The sequence below is a fragment of the Carassius carassius genome, chromosome 13, assembly GCF_963082965.1.
Source record: "Carassius carassius chromosome 13, fCarCar2.1, whole genome shotgun sequence".
In the NCBI taxonomy this organism is placed as follows: Eukaryota; Metazoa; Chordata; class Actinopteri; order Cypriniformes; family Cyprinidae; genus Carassius; species Carassius carassius.
Window position 1 is genome coordinate 429,232 of NC_081767.1, and position 15,674 is coordinate 444,905.

Genomic DNA, 15,674 nt, shown 5'->3' on the forward strand with positions numbered 1-15,674 from the left:
AGCACCTCAGTATTTGAATGAGCTCCTTTTACATTATAATCCTCTACGTCCGCTACGTTCTCAAAACTCAGGCAAATTGATAATACCTAGAATATCAAAATCAACTGCGGGAGGCAGATCCTTTTCCTATTTGGCGCCTAAACTCTGGAATAACCTACCTAACATTGTTCGGGAGGCAGACACACTCTTGCAGTTTAAATCTAGATTAAAGACCCATCTCTTTAACCTGGCTTACACATAACATACTAATATGCTTTTAATATCCAAATCCGTTAAAGGATTTTTAGGCTGCATTAATTAGGTAAACCGGAACCGGAAACACTTCCCATAACACCCTATGTACTTGCTACATCATTAGAAGAATGGCATCTACGCTAATATTTGTCTGTTTCTCTCTTATTACAAGGTCACCGTAGCCACCAGATCCAGTCTGTATCCAGATCAGAGGGTCACTGCAGTCACCCGGATCCAGTACGTATCCAGACCAGATGGTGGATCAGCACCTAGAAAGGACCTCTACATCCCTGAAAGACAGCGGAGACCAGGACAACTAGAGCCCCAGATACAGATCCCCTGTAAAGACCTTGTCTCAGAGGAGCACCAGGACAAGACCACAGGAAACAGATGATTCTTCTGCACAATCTGACTTTGCTGCAGCCTGGAATTGAACTACTGGTTTCGTCTGGTCAGAGGAGAACTTTCCCCCCAACTGAGCCTGGTTTCTCCCAAGGTTTTTTTCTCCATTCTGTCACCGATGGAGTTTCGGTTCCTTGCCGCTGTCGCCTCTGGCTTGCTTAGTTGGGGTCACTTCATCTACAGCGATATCGTTGACTTGATTGCAAATAAATGCACAGACACTATTTAACTGAACAGAGATGACATCACTGAATTCAATGATGAACTGCCTTTAACTATCATTTTGCATTATTGACACACTGTTTTCCTAATGAATGTTGTTCAGTTGCTTTGACACAATGTATTTTGTTTAAAGCGCTATATAAATAAAGGTGACCTGACTTGTCTTGACTTTGCAGGAGTGTTGTGGATGCAAAAGTCTAACAATCAGTTCCACACAGGTGTATTTGGCTGTGTTGTATGTAGTAGCTGAATTAAACTGCATTGTACACTGCATTGTTCATTGTAAAAATTAACATGGATTGACACAAAACAACAACAACAAGAACAGTAATTTCATGATAAACGCATGTAATGTGTACTGGGACAGCAAAGCATCCAGACCAGAGAACTAAGTCAAATGATTTGAAGGATGTGGTCAATGCTTGTGAGTAGTACTTAACTGTATAGAATGTGCACTTGTAGTGTACTTTAAATCGGAAAAGCAATTTTTAATTTGAATGCTGACATTAAATCCTATTTAAAAGCACTTTGATGTTTATTTAATTGTATTTACTATCAATTTAAACTACAAGTGTCTGGATTCCCTTTTTGCAATGAGTAGGCCTACTATTTAGCTAAAGTTTTTTCTTTTTCAGAAGGGCATATATAGAAAAGTCTTAATTTGTAATTAATCTCACACATACATAGAAATGCTATATTTGTGTTAAAAAATAAAACCAGAAAAGGGTTAAGTTTGGTTGGAAGCCAATCTAAATTAGATATAATTCAAACAGTAAATCGACTCATTTCTTAATGTTTAAGAATGTCTGTGTTTTTTTTATATTTGTTACATTTTTCATAGATTTTGATTGCTTCCATTGGCTTCATTTGAAAATCGCTTTGGATAAAAGCGTCTGCTAAATGAATGAAAATGTAAATGTGATGTAAATCCTTCCTGAGACTGAGGTGCTGTGTGTGGCTCAGGCCGGTCGTACTATTATGTAAAAAGGGGAAATTGTGCAACGCTTCCGGTCGGAGACCAGATTTCTCAGGTGTGTTATGTCTATCTCTGCCCGATCTTGACTGAGATACCCATTTTCTGATCTTAAATAAACTTTTTCTGATCCTAAAATAAAGTAAACGCCAGTGAATCCCACAGTGTCCCTGTGGTTGTGGAACACCCCCCTCTCGTTCCCAGCTCAGGTGGTGCGGTCGGGTTTGGAGCAGGAAGTGGGAAGACTGTGGCCAGGAAAGCTGACGACTTTTTTTTCTTTATAACTATTATCACATTCTCTATACGCGTTATTTTCTTAAAGAATACTTGCATTAAGGAAGGCATCGAAGTACACTGTAAGTGTGAAGAGGTGATGTTACATGTGTAAACGGGCGGATCATAATTTCCGCTTTATTTGCATGCTTTGGTTTGTGCAGATCAGATTTAAGTGAGCTGTAGTCTGTTTATTAAACCAGTTCATCTGCTTCGTCTGCGTGGAAGTATCGCGTGGCATCTTCATTCACGCATTACACTAATTAACATTAATTCAGCAGTAAAGATATTTGTGGAGATGACTAACTTAACTAACGTTAGTTCCTCCGCCAACCGACGGATTTGTGGTTAACCTTAACTGAGTTCCCCAGCTAGGCGTCTTCCTCACAGTGCGAGTTCACAACTGAACTGACACCCTAGATAGTGAGCGAGCAGGTGTGAATGTGAGATCTGATGTGAGATCTGGTGCTCAGAGTCTCTCTCTCTCTCTCTCTCTCTCTCTCTCTCTATCTCTGTGTGTGTGTCTCTCTATCTCTCCCTCTCTCTCTATCTCTCTCTCTCTCTCTCTATCTCTGTGTGTGTGTCTCTCTATCTCTCCCTCTCCCTCTCTCTCTATCTCTCTCTCTCTCTCTGTGTGTGTGTGTCTCTCTATCTCTATCTCTCCCTCTCTCTCTATCTCTCTCTCTCTCTCTCTCTGTGTGTGTGTCTCTCTATCTCTCCCTCTCTCTCTATCTCTCTCTCTCTCTCTCTCTCTCTCTCTCTGTGTGTGTGTCTCTCTATCTCTCCCTCTCCCTCTCTCTCTATCTCTCTCTCTCTCTGTGTGTGTGTGTGGTCAGGTCATGTGGAAGGCAGCCGCTGGTCAGTCCGTCTCTGTGTCCGTGGATGATGGAGGAGATGATTGGGAGACCGACCCGGACTTTGAGGTGACAGACTCTCTCTGATTCCTGTGCATCACTTCTCAAGTGTTTTTCTCCTCTGATGGCTCTCTTTTTTTCCTCCAAATACAGAATGATGTGTCCGAGAAGGAGCAGCGCTGGGGTGCCAAGACTGTGGCCGGCTCCGGACATCAGGAGCACATCAAGTTAGCCAAACGTCTATAATATAAACTAATACACACACACACACACACACACACACATATATGTGTGTATGTGTGTATATATATATATATATATATATATATATACACGCACACACACAGGTGCTGGTCATATAATTAGAATATCATCAAAAAGTTTATTTCACTAATTCCATTCGAAAAGTGAAACTTGTATATTTTATTCATTCATTACACACACACTGATACATTTCAAAAGTTTATTTCTTTTAATTTTGATGATTATAACTGACAACTAAGGAAAATCCCAAATTCAGTATCTCAGAAAATTAGAATATTGTGAAAAGGTTCAATACTGAAGACACCTGGTGCCACACTCTAATCAGCTAATTAACTCAAAACACCTGCAAAGCCTTTAAATGGTCTCTCAGTCTAGTTCTGTAGGCTACACAATCATGGGGAAGACTGCTGACTCGACAGTTGTCCAAAAGACGACCATTGACACCTTGCACAAGGAGGACAAGACACAAAAGGTCATTGTAAAAGAGGCTGGCTGTTCACAGAGCTCTGTGTCCAAGCACATTAATAGAGAGGCGAAGGGAAGGAAAAGATGTGGTAGAAACAAGTGTACAAGCAATAGGGATAACCGCACCCCGGAGAGGATTGTGAAACAAAACCCATTAAAAATGTGGGGGAGATTCACAAAGAGTGGACTGCAGCTGGAGCCAGTGCTTCAAGAATCACTACACACAGACGTATGCAAGACATGGGTTTCAGCTGTCGCACTCCTTGTGTCAAGCCACTCTTGAACAACAGACAGCGTCAGAAGCATCTCGCTTCAAAAAGGACTGGACTGCTGCTGAGTGGTCCACAGTTATGTTCTCTGATGAAAGTAAATTTAGCATTTCCTTTGGATATCAGGGTCCCAGAGTCTGGAGGAAGAGAGGAGAGGCACACAATCCTCGTTGCTTGAGGTCCAATGTAAAGTTTCCACAGTCAGTGATGGTTTGGGGTCCATGTCATCTGCTGGTGTTGGTCCACTGTGTTTTCTGAGGTCAAAGGTCAACACAGCCGTATACCAGGAAGTTTTAGAGCACTTCATGCTTCCTGCTGCTGAACAACTTTATGGAGATGCAGATTTCATTTTCCAACAGGACTTGGCACCTGCACACAGTGCCAAAGCTTCCAGTACCTGGTTTAAGGACCATGGTATCCCTGTTCTTAATTGGCCAGCAAACTCGCCTGACCTTAACCCCATAGAAGATCTATGGTGTATTGTGAAGAGGAAGATGTGATATGCCAGACCCAACAATGCAGAAGAGCTGAAGGCCTGGGCTCTCATAACACCTGAGCAGTGCCACAGACTGATCGACTCCATGCCACGCCGCATTGCTGCAGTCATTCAGGGGAAAGGAGACACAACTAAGTATTGAGTGCTGTACATGCTCATACTTTACATGCTCATACTTTTCAGTTGGCCAAGATTTCTAAAAATCCTTTCTTTGTATTGGTCTTAAGTTATATTCTAATTTTCTGAGATACTGAATTTGGGGTGTTCCTTAGTTGTCAGTTATAATCATCAAAATTACAAGAAATAAACATTTGAAATATATCAGTCTGTGTGTAATGAATTAATATAATATACAATATAATATACATGCATACAGTAGTCAACATTTGTAGTGGATCAAAACCTATCATCAAAGTTAACCTAAAACCAAAGTGCGTTCTTGTCTTAAGACAGCTTATTTGATCCACTTCAGATGTTGACTACTGTATATCCAGTTCATATGTATATAGTGTGTGTGTGTGTGTGTGTGTGTGTGTATACACTATTGTTCAAAAGTTGGGGAGCAGTAAGATTTTAATGTGTTTTAAAGAAGTCTCTTCTGCTCAGCAAGGCTGCATCTATTTGATCAGAAATACAGAAAAACAGTAATATATCTTTATAATGTAAATCATCTGTGTTCTGTGTGAATCTGTGTTAAAGTGTAATGTATTTCTGTGATGCTCCGCTGTATTTTCAGCATCATTCCTCCAGTCTTCAGTGTCACATGATCTTCAGAAATCAGAATAATGTACTGATTTATCATAATGTTGCTGTTTAATATATATATTTTTTGGAATGTGATACCTCAGTGTATTTGATGAATAAAACGTTTAAAAGAACAGCATTTATTCAAAATAGAAATTGTTTGCAACACTATACACTACTGTTCAAAAGTTTTTAAAATTTTAGTAGGTTTTTATCTTTTTTTTTTGAAAGAAATACTTTTGTTCAGCAAGGATGTTAAATTGATGAAAAGTGATAAAAAACTTTTACTGTTAGAAAATATTTCTAGTGTAAATAAATGCTGTTCTTTTTAGCTTTATTCATATTATTCAGAACTAAAATATATTGAGCAGCACAACTGTGTTCAACACTGATAATAATCAGAAATGTTTCTCGAGCAGTAAATCATCATATTATTCTGATTTGTGAAGATCATGTGACACTGAAGACTGGAGGAATGATGCTGAAAATACAGCGGAGCATCACAGAAATACATTACACTTTAACACAGATTCACACTGTTTTAAATTACAATAATATTTCACAATATGTATTTCTGATCAAATAAATTCAGCCTTGATGAGCAGAAGAGACTTCTTTAAAACATTAAAAATCTTACTGATCCCAAACTTTTGAACAGCAGTGTATATACATATATACCTACATTTGTTTATACATATGTTTGAAAATGGGTATCATTGCTAGTCTCACTAGTTAGTAATTAGTTTTTTTTTCTTTTTATTCTACAAATGTAGAATGGTCTAATTTGAATCTGAAGAATAAGAGTAATAAACCCTGGTTGGTCTAGGCTTAGTTTATGTACCTGCCCCAGCTCTTGAGCTGAACCTGATCATCTCTGATATTAATGTCTCAGTATTCATAAGCTGCGTGAGCGAGTGTCGTCTGAACACACTGAGCTGAAGCAGAAGGAGCTGGAGCACATGCCCAAGGCGTCTCATGGATACGGAGGAAAGTTTGGACTGCAGCAGGACCGCATGGACAAGGCAAGAGGCTTCGCTCTTCTGATTCACTTCTCTGACGCAGCGGTGTTCCTTCATTCATCAGAACTGAAGTGTGTGTGTGTGTGTGTGTGTGTGTGTGTGTGTGTGTGTAGTCGGCCGTGGGACACGAGTATCAGAGCAAGCTGTCCAAACACTGCTCCCAGACGGACACCTCCAAGGGCTTCGGAGGTAAATTCGGCGTGGAAGCGGACCGTGTTGACCAGGTAAGTCCTCAGATCTTCAGTGGAGTGAGTGTTTGAGCGCTCAGATTCACAGTCTGTGTCTTCCTGCAGTCTGCCATGGGCTTCGAGTACGCTGGGAAAACAGAAAAACACGCCTCGCAGAAAGGTGCTTCCCTCTCTGTTTAAGATCCGGTGTTCCAGTGTTGATTGTGGTGCAGTAAGAGCCGCTCATGTTGTGTTGTTTCAGACTACGCCGCGGGGTTCGGCGGGCGCTACGGGGTGCAGGCGGATCGTGTGGACCGCAGCGCCGTCGGCTTCGATTATCAGGGCAAAACAGAGAAGCACGAGTCACAGAAAGGTGTGCTTCCTTCTCCTCACAGACGTCTCTGGACGTATGGTTGTGTTATTAAAGCTTTCTGCTTCTTCAATCTACAGATTACGCCAAAGGCTTCGGTGGTAAATTTGGAGTGGAGACGGATAAAGTGGACAAGAGCGCTGTGGGCTTCGAGTACCAGGGAAAGACTGAGAAACACGAGTCTCAGAAAGGTTTGTGTCACATACAACAGTAAAGATTTGAGTGCTGTTTTCCTTTAGGAGCAGAAGGTGGAGATGATACTGCTAATAGTAGTTTTGATTCAGTGTGTTGTGTCTGGTTTGTGTCAGACTATGTCAAGGGCTTCGGAGGGAAGTTTGGCGTTCAGACGGACCGTCAGGATGAGTCTGCGGTGGGATGGGATCATCAGGAGAAACTGCAGCTGCACGAGTCACAGAAAGGTCTGTTTGTGCAGAGAGACGAATCTGGAGCACTTTGGCTCTCAGGACAAAATCCCCGTCGTCCTGTAACTCTTCATTTCCTCTCTGGTGTTCTAGATTATGCTAAAGGATTCGGAGGGAAGTATGGGGTGCAGAAGGACCGAATGGACAAGGTGCATTGATCAAATCATTAGATAACACACCGATACGATTCATTGGTGTTGATATTTCAGTGATGTCTGTGTGTCTCCTCTGGTCTTCAGAGCGCTGGCTCGTTCGAGGAGGTGCAGAAGCCCAGCGCGGCGTATCAGAAGACTCGTCCTGTGGAAGCAGGTCAGGACAAACACACACTATCATCAAGAAGTCAGACGTTAGAGCGCTCGACTGAAGATGTGCTGTGCTGTGTTCAGCTGGCAGCGGCGCCGGAAGCATTAAAGCTCGCTTCGAGAACATGGCGAGGCAGAACGAGGAGGAGGACAGGAGGAGAGCAGAAGAAGAGCGCGCTCGCAGACAGACCAAAGACAAGCAGGAGCAGGAGGAGGCACGCAGACACCAGGATCTGCTCGTGAGTCTGTCTGAGGATTACACTACTGCATCATTTTTAAAGTAGATTTTATAGATTTGTTCACTAGTTTTCTTTAGCACTAGTGTTGTGGTGATGTGCTTGTGTGTGTGTGCTGGACGGTCATCTGGAGTGTGTGGTGTTCAGGTGGAGCCCGTCAGTGAGGCGCAGGAGAACGCTGCAAACGTGTACGAGGTGGAGCCGGTCTCCACAGAACACACACATGAAGAAGCGCTCCAGGAAGACCTGTACCAGAACCCTGAGCCGGACGAGCAGGACCAGACCACAGGTGCTCACCGAACCAACTCCTTCTGTCTCAAATCAGCTCAACCTAAATAATCAGCAAGTACAACCGAAACTAAAATGGGTATCCAAAAGTATAAAAAACGTTCGTCCAACCCTGAGTGACTCTGAGCCTATAAAGCTGATTTATACTCTACAGATTTCACTGGAAATGTTGGTTTATGCTCATCAGATCTGTAAATCTAGAGAGCTATAAGAGTTTCCACTATAGTACTGTCTGAAATGCATGGTGTTGCTTTACGGTTACAAAAGTAATATTTCAAAACAATGATTATTTTAGTTATTCATTTATTTTCTGTCTGTTGGATGATGTTAGTGAGATGATGACCTCATGATCAGATGAGTGCTTCAGTGACGTGTGTGTGTGTGTGTGTTTCAGGGGTGTATGAGTACGGGGGGGATCTTGGCATGACGGCCGTGGCTCTGTATGACTATCAGGCTGGTGAGTGAAGGATCTGAGGAGTTGGACTTTTGGACTAAACATTTGACAAAAAAAGTCTAAATTGTGAAGTTTGTAACATGCAATTCTAAGGAAAAAAAAGTGTATCCCACAATTTAGGAACACAATAAAATAAAAAGGCAGAGTTGTGAGATGAAAAGTAATTGTCTCTTGTGTTATTCTGTGGCTGAAACAGAAGGGAGCCCTGTAACGTGCCTCTGTTTGTCTGCAGCGGGTGACGACGAGATCTCCTTCGATCCGGACGACATCATCACAAACATCGAGATGATCGACGAGGGCTGGTGGAGGGGTGTGTGCCGCGGCGCATACGGACTCTTCCCGGCCAACTACGTCGAAGTCCGACCATAGACTCGCTCCATGCGCTCTCTCCTCGTCAGACGTCAGGCCTCGAGTTCATGCTTTCATCATTCTCTTCTTTCACTGTAACATCTCCAGCCTTCTCCAGTCATTCTGCTTCCTTCAGCTCAACTCTCACTTCCTGTTTCACATCAGTAGGTGCGTGCGCTTTACTGGATCCAACTGCCATTAGAGATTTAATGACACTTCTGAGAACATTTAACTACTCTCTCACACACACACACACACACATACATCCGTGTGTGAAATAAGAGACCAAAGATCTGGGATCCTCTGGTGAGTTTTAGAGAAATGATGTCATTTGTCATGAACACAGGTGGCTTCGACTCCTAAAGCTGCGTCCGTACGAACACTTTTACTTCATTTCCGTGTCTTAAGTTTGAAAATATGAATTAATGAAGGCCAAAATATAATGCCATAATAGATCACTGCTATCACGTCTGTGTACAGGATGAACGGACTCCCCATCGCAGTGTTTGAAACCATTTATAAAAATCCCTTTGGTGGTATTTGAAGGGTTGTGTATTAAAATCAGATGTTGATGTGTTATGTGAAGTGAACTCTGTCTGACTTCTCTGTGTTGTGTTCATCTGGACTCGCTCTCCATGTGGCAGACTGATGTCCATCTCTTTGTGAGTACAGGACATTTCTGTCTGTGACCACTGAATTATATTCAAATGACAATCCACACAGGTGCAGCGGAGTTAATTCTGTTTAATGGTCTTAGCAGCAACTAATGACATAATCTGTGGTTTGCAATTTTAGTTAAGTAACCTTTTCAAACAAATGATGTGCTTATCTAGACCGTCTCTTTTTACCAGGCTGTTTTATAAAAATATCATTTAAGAATAAACAAATAAAACTAGTATTATTAGTATTTTTTTTTACAATCCATTATGCAGCCACACCATCCATGTTTGAGACTTTGTGTGTGTGTGTGTGTGTGTGTGTGTGTGTGTGTGAGAGAGATGCATTGATGCACAGGAGCTCAACTCAAGCCATATTTATTTCTCTCAGTTTTGTTTGCCATACAAGGTGTAACTGCGCTCAAACGCGCAAATCCTATGATACGTTTTCTTGGTCACTGCAATGAGTTTCTTGTTCCATTTTAGAAGATCTTACAACAACATTAACAACGTGAACAAGTCTTTACATGAAGTAAGCAAAGTAAAGCAAAATAGGTAGAAGTCAAAGGGAAAAAAATCATAGCTGAACAAAAAGGGATTGACAATTCTGTCGATAAACCAGCAGTGTTTTATCAGCTGAACATTGTGCTTGTTTCATGACAGGGTACATTATCTAAATATACACAAAATGTATTATCCATAGTATAAATATATTGCTTTTTTGGATTTGCCATATTAAGAATCTAACAAATATACCCATTTTATTCAAACATATTTTACTTGTTTGGCAAACCCCACTTAGGTGGGAGCAATACCATTCAAATCGCATTTAGAAAAGGCAATATAATATAAATTGAAAATAGTCTCTTATTCTATTGTATGCTATCAGAAGACGATCTATTTTATAAAATGTCTATTTTCACAGTAGCAGCAGTGTATTGGCAAACCTTCATTCAGGAAAGGCTTGCGATTTTTAATTTCTTTGCCCACATTTCAAAAATATTGTTCTCTATTCACTCATACTCAGAGAATCTCAGCAGCAGGTGATGGCAAACATATCGTTTCTCCTTTCAGAGTCATTACCGCTATCAATACTGCAGTGAGTGACACATGCAAAAATCTAAATAAAAATGTATAAAGTAATGATTTACTAAATTTTTGTAGTGTTTGTTGGCTAAGAAATATGGTTCCTAGTTGCAGAATAACAAAAGCTGCTTAATGCAGCCTCTGTTAAAGAAAAACCCACTTGACTCACGGAATCGCTCCAAAACTGTGTAATTAAATGTGTAATTGATCTTATTGTGAGCTATTCATCCATGCATACATTTCATTTTTCATCATAGTTTTGACCTTGTAATCTTTTTGTTCAAAATGTCAAACTCCAATCATTCAGTCGGTTTGAACTCCACCCCTTTTCTAAGGCCTGGGACACACTAGATCAGTTCTTAACCGATTTTAAAACCATGGAAGGATTTTTTTTTTTTTTGAACAAGAAATAAATATAAAATTGTTTGTGACCAGTCTTGAATCTGTCCTTATAAGTCTTCAGAAATCTCATAGTCGGATACACCCTCATCCAATAAATATCACTATTCACAACCAAGTCACAATATATAAAAAAGCTCTGTCGCTACCTTAATGCGAGGCTATTATAGACGTTATGTGATCCATGGCAGCTGATAAGCACAATAATTACACCTGATTTATGAGCTACACCACAAGCTCTCATTAATGTTCTTCCTCTCAAGCCTTAGTTATTTGTTTTTAATTCTCTATAGCTTGCGCAATCTGCAGCAAGAACAGAAAAATATCCGTTTTGTATAGGGACATTTTAGGGAAAGCATATGTGTAATTTGTAGCATTTCATTTTTGCCGACAGCATCAGACAAAGCTGTACGTGACTCTGTCCTCATTGAAATCTCATGAAAATCAAGTAGCATCAAGAATGAAGAGCTGCTTCTCTAGCGCCACCATCCTTTACATGTTCCTGTCAAAGCCTGAGTGAATTTGACGTTTTCAGCTAACCTTATTGTATAAGGACAAAACAACAGTGCTCTTCTTTGTATCCATGTTCTCTGCCACATACAGAACGCTTGCAGAAAACATCTCAAATTAAATGTTCCCAGAAATAGCTGTATCAGAGGGTAAAAAATAAAGGACCTCACAGCTCTGCTTGTTAGATTTGTCTATCTGAGACAAGCTGCAGACATTTAAACAATGCTTTTGTTAGCAAGAACAAGACCTCTTAGAAGTGTTCCTGGGTGCAGTTCTGCATCCATGGTACTTACTGTGCCTCTGTCCGCAATAAAGGGTACATCGTCCCACACCTTTCAACAGATGCAACACAGCTAGAATGAAAAAAGCTAGAGAAAACGAGAGATTGATCAAGCCAATATCCATGCCAAGCACTGTACCGAGTGTATGCCCCCTTTTATCTGTCCATGAGAAGTTTGAGACCCCTTTCAATGTTCATCCGGTGGCCAACACGAGTAACACCCAAGTCTACAAGGTCTTCCTTTTGGAGGTTGGGAAGGTGGGTGCCGTCGATTTCATTGTCCAAGAAGGCCTTCTTGTGTTCCTGCAAGTTCAGGCTTTCAAGCCAGTCGACTACATCGTGCTTGGTCCAGAGTAGGATAGGTTTGTCGACAAAGGGCTTATCTGAAGCCTGAAACAGCGTGAGAGGGGACGGTGACTGACTGCTGACTGAGCTGAGGCTGTAGCATTGCTCTGCATTCACCATGGGTGGAGATGGAAGGCTAAACACATCTGTTAATGTGGGGGAGGAAGCAGAGCCTAGGAGAGAAGAGCTATGCCCAGGTTCAGGAGGAAGAGAGGCTGGACTGGAAGCCTGGTGGGGCAAGTGGCTCTGGGTTATGGAGGGAACAGTGTTGCTGCGTTTGGTACCCGAGGCTGTCCACTCTCTGAGAACACACACATATAGAAAGAGAAGTGAGATGCAGAACAGGTTGTGGGGCTGACTGAGTTTCATTAAGGAAGAGAACAAAGCTCTTTAGCATCATCCAACAACAGCATTTTTGTCAATACATGTGGCTCAAAGGACACCACTGCACTGCACCCATTCAAAAGAATGAACAGATCACTCAATTAAGTTTTGAGCCACTTTTATATCATTACGAACACAAGGACATTAGTTTGAGAATGAATTCCCGTCTCAGAATGTGCTCCCAGATCTTTTGAAGCAACTTACTTTGCTTTGACTCTTTTGTCTTGTTAGTCTGTTTCAAATTTCATGAGATAAACATCCAGAGAGTTTGCAACCAAAACATTTTTTTTTAGTTTCTGGGCAAACAGAGAGATTAGGAGATAAAATGACAGAAGGATTCTATGCTGGGATTTTCTCTGTATTGTAAATTCACCTATTCATATATTTGTACGGAGGTCATGACTCTAGATATAGATAGATTGTACCAAGATAAATTCTTAGAGAATGTTTGTTAAATCACATTTGTCCAATCCTGCTCCTGGAGAGACACCTTCCAGCAGAATTCAGCTCCAGTCCTAATCAAACACTTGAACCAGGATCAAGTTGTTTAGGGTTCTTTAAAATTACAGGCAGGTGTGTCTTGGAGCAGGGTATGAACTGAAGTCTGCGGGAAGGTTGGCTACCCCTGCAATAAAAGATTACTTCATAGCTGGAACATTTGGCTGAGGTTTAATCTCTTTTCATTTGTTGTCCTTGATCTACCCCAGGAGTGTTCAATCCACACATCAATATACACAGCTTTCTAGTTCTAGTCCACAGGTGACCGGTTTCTTTAGACAGCTTGTATATAGCTAGAAGTAAGATACTGCCCAAATTTTTTGCCACATTGTTCTGATCTCATTTGATTATTTTGTGCAGGAATGTTGCTTTTTCAATAAATGGCACATGAGACCGACTAGGCTGTTATTGTGCTGCTCACCTTGATCCAATGCCTCTGGACCCTGCAGGCGGTGACCCTCCCTGTGTTGGAAATCTTTCCTTGTTTATATGCTGAAGTTTGGAGCTAAGCTCATTGATCACATTGGATTTAGGACCTGCATTGGGTAAGATTGGGTTTGGGAGCTCATGGTGGTCCCAGAGTTTAGTACCTCGCTGAGCAAGTTTTTTGCGAAGTTCAGATTGTGCTTCACAACCCAGGGGTGGCAGGGGGGCTGTTCGTGGCTGTCCGAAGGACTCTATGCTCTCTTGTATCCTATCGTGCAAGGGGTCCCTGTAAAGTGCATTGCTTTTGTTGATTGTGAGCTTTGTTTTTGGCTTTGGTGGAACAGGTGGTCGGTCCACCAAAAGAGTCTGCCCATCTGCATAGTATATACATGTTTCATCAATTCCCTCTGATGAAAGAGTAGACATACTGGACACTGTGGAAATTGTACTGTTGGCCTCAAAATGATGGTCTCCATTGTTCCGACTGTCAGATTCCTCAATGCCTGAGTCTGTGACGGGCTCAAACATTTCTGGAGGTGGTGGAGGGTAGGCGAGAGGAGTTTTGCAGTTTACAAGCCCTGAAAGACACTTGGACTCCACACTGTCAGTTGTAGAAACTTGTGAATGATAAACAGACATGGGTCCTATTGTGTTATTATTTTTCTGCATGAGAATTTTTGCTAACTGGTCCTCAGGAACATCAATGCTATTGGCAAACTCCAGAGGTGGAGGCAAGGGTTCAGCTAAGTCAAACTCCACATCAATATCCACCGAGGTCATTGCGGGAGGAGGAATGGTACAGGGAAACTTGACAGGCTCCTTCTCAGAGGTGACAAAGTTCCTTGTATGAGGTGGGCGCGAGTTGGGGGCTGTCAGTTTGACGTTGGACTCAATGGGTGCACTGTCCATTTCTGGGGACTCTTCTTGTTCTAATCTATCAGGCTGAATGTTTACTTGTGGCTTGGCCTTATCTAGTGTTTGGACCATGAGGAGCCCTGCTGACTGCTGTTGTGATGTGTTGTTGGAGTTCTTTGACTGCTCAGATGGATTACTTTCCTTTGCCTTTTCTGTTTCGTGATTACACTCTCTTGTGTGTCTAAACAAACCCCCACAATCCTTTGCTTGACTCACTGCAGCTGTGGCAACAAAGTTGGCTTCAATATTTGATCGTAGCTTGGTGTCTATGAAGAGTGGCTGGTTGAGGTTTGCTCTGTGAGATTCTCCTTTAGGTGGAGGAAGAGGGGGTTGCACGTGCTCCTTCAGAGCTCTATTACTTGCAGCTAGACCCAGAGCCAAGGGTGGACAAATATCACGAATCTTTCCTAATGTCTGGTTTTGGAAATCTCCATCAAGACTAATGGGAGCATCTGTATTGGGGCAGCTCCCGGAGCGTGTTGTGAGGGGCTCAGTTGTTGGTTCTGGGAAGGTAAAGTCAGTCATGTTGCCTCTGCTTCCAATTTGCTGTAGCCCTAATAAAGAAGCCGGTGGAGCCATAAGCTTTTGTAAACTCTTATCATTGGCAAACATGCCTTCATCTATGGACATGGACTGGCGTAAACGAGGGGTTGGGATAAATGGATCCTCATCTCCGAGATCCATCGATAGGAAGGCTGGGGAGTTTTTGCGTAATTCAAGACGCTTCTCACGGTCACGTACTGCGCCTGCAATAGCAGCTGCAAATGGGTTGCTCTTTATGACACTGCCGTCTGGCCGTAGTTGGCCTGGCTGCTCAGAGGTGCTAGTCTCAATTTCCATGCTACTTCCTCGGCTGCTTTTGCCACTACTGCTAGTTGAAGGCTCTTTGACAATAATGGTTGGTATTGGGATTGAACATGTTTTCTCAGGGCTATCCTCAACATTTGGCTGCTTTACCAATATACCCTTCCTACGAGCTGGTTTTGGTGGGATATACAAAGTTTTGCCCACTATGTCTGAATATGGGTTCTCTGGCACATGGGCCCTGTTATGGGAACACATGTTTTGCTGGGCAGCTGAAGGAGTTTGACATTCATATTGTTCAAAGTTCTGACGATTGTACCCGACTAGATCTCTGTCTATAGTGTGGCATCTGCCTGTTGAGTTCTGTGTGTAAATGGGCTGGTTGGGCTCATATCCTTGCACAACAGGAGTACTGAGGTTGTAAGGTGGGGATGGAGGAGAGACACCTGGAGGTGGGGGAATATCCTCAGATGTGTCAGGCATAGAGAGACTTCTGGTGAACTTGAGTAGTGGAGGTATCAGGAGCTTCTTTTCTTCTCCTGCAATTCCTTGGGAAAGAAACATGCAGC

At 42.1% G+C, this 15,674-nt stretch overlaps 2 protein-coding genes across 4 annotated transcripts in view; one reads left to right on the forward strand and one right to left on the reverse strand.

Moving 5' to 3' along the window:
* Positions 1–1,984: 1,984 nt before the first annotated feature.
* LOC132155814 (src substrate cortactin-like) lies at positions 1,985–9,408 on the forward strand. 3 transcript variants are annotated; one of them, XM_059564518.1, is made up of 15 exons: positions 1,990–2,187; positions 2,941–3,027; positions 3,112–3,185; positions 6,089–6,218; positions 6,329–6,439; positions 6,509–6,563; positions 6,645–6,755; positions 6,833–6,943; positions 7,061–7,171; positions 7,268–7,323; positions 7,414–7,483; positions 7,561–7,715; positions 7,860–8,001; positions 8,395–8,457; positions 8,687–9,408. In XM_059564518.1, exons 2-15 carry the CDS (start codon positions 2,944–2,946, stop codon positions 8,821–8,823), a joined length of 1,410 nt encoding a protein of 469 aa, XP_059420501.1. In that variant the 5' UTR covers positions 1,990–2,187; positions 2,941–2,943; the 3' UTR covers positions 8,824–9,408. The 3 variants fall into 3 exon arrangements, with proteins under 3 accessions (XP_059420500.1, XP_059420501.1, XP_059420502.1); XM_059564517.1 differs by having other exon boundaries at positions 1,985–2,187; positions 7,061–7,323; XM_059564519.1 differs by lacking the exons at positions 1,990–2,187; positions 2,941–3,027 and having other exon boundaries at positions 6,833–6,962; positions 7,001–7,171.
* A 2,469-nt stretch (positions 9,409–11,877) lies between these two features.
* Positions 11,878–15,674, reverse strand: part of shank2a (SH3 and multiple ankyrin repeat domains 2a) — a 31,195-nt gene continuing 27,398 nt past the window's right edge. The window contains 2 exon segments of the mRNA XM_059564289.1: positions 11,878–12,379; positions 13,382–15,653. Of these exon segments, the coding sequence (XP_059420272.1) occupies positions 11,890–12,379; positions 13,382–15,653 (2,762 nt within the window). The 3' untranslated portion in view covers positions 11,878–11,889.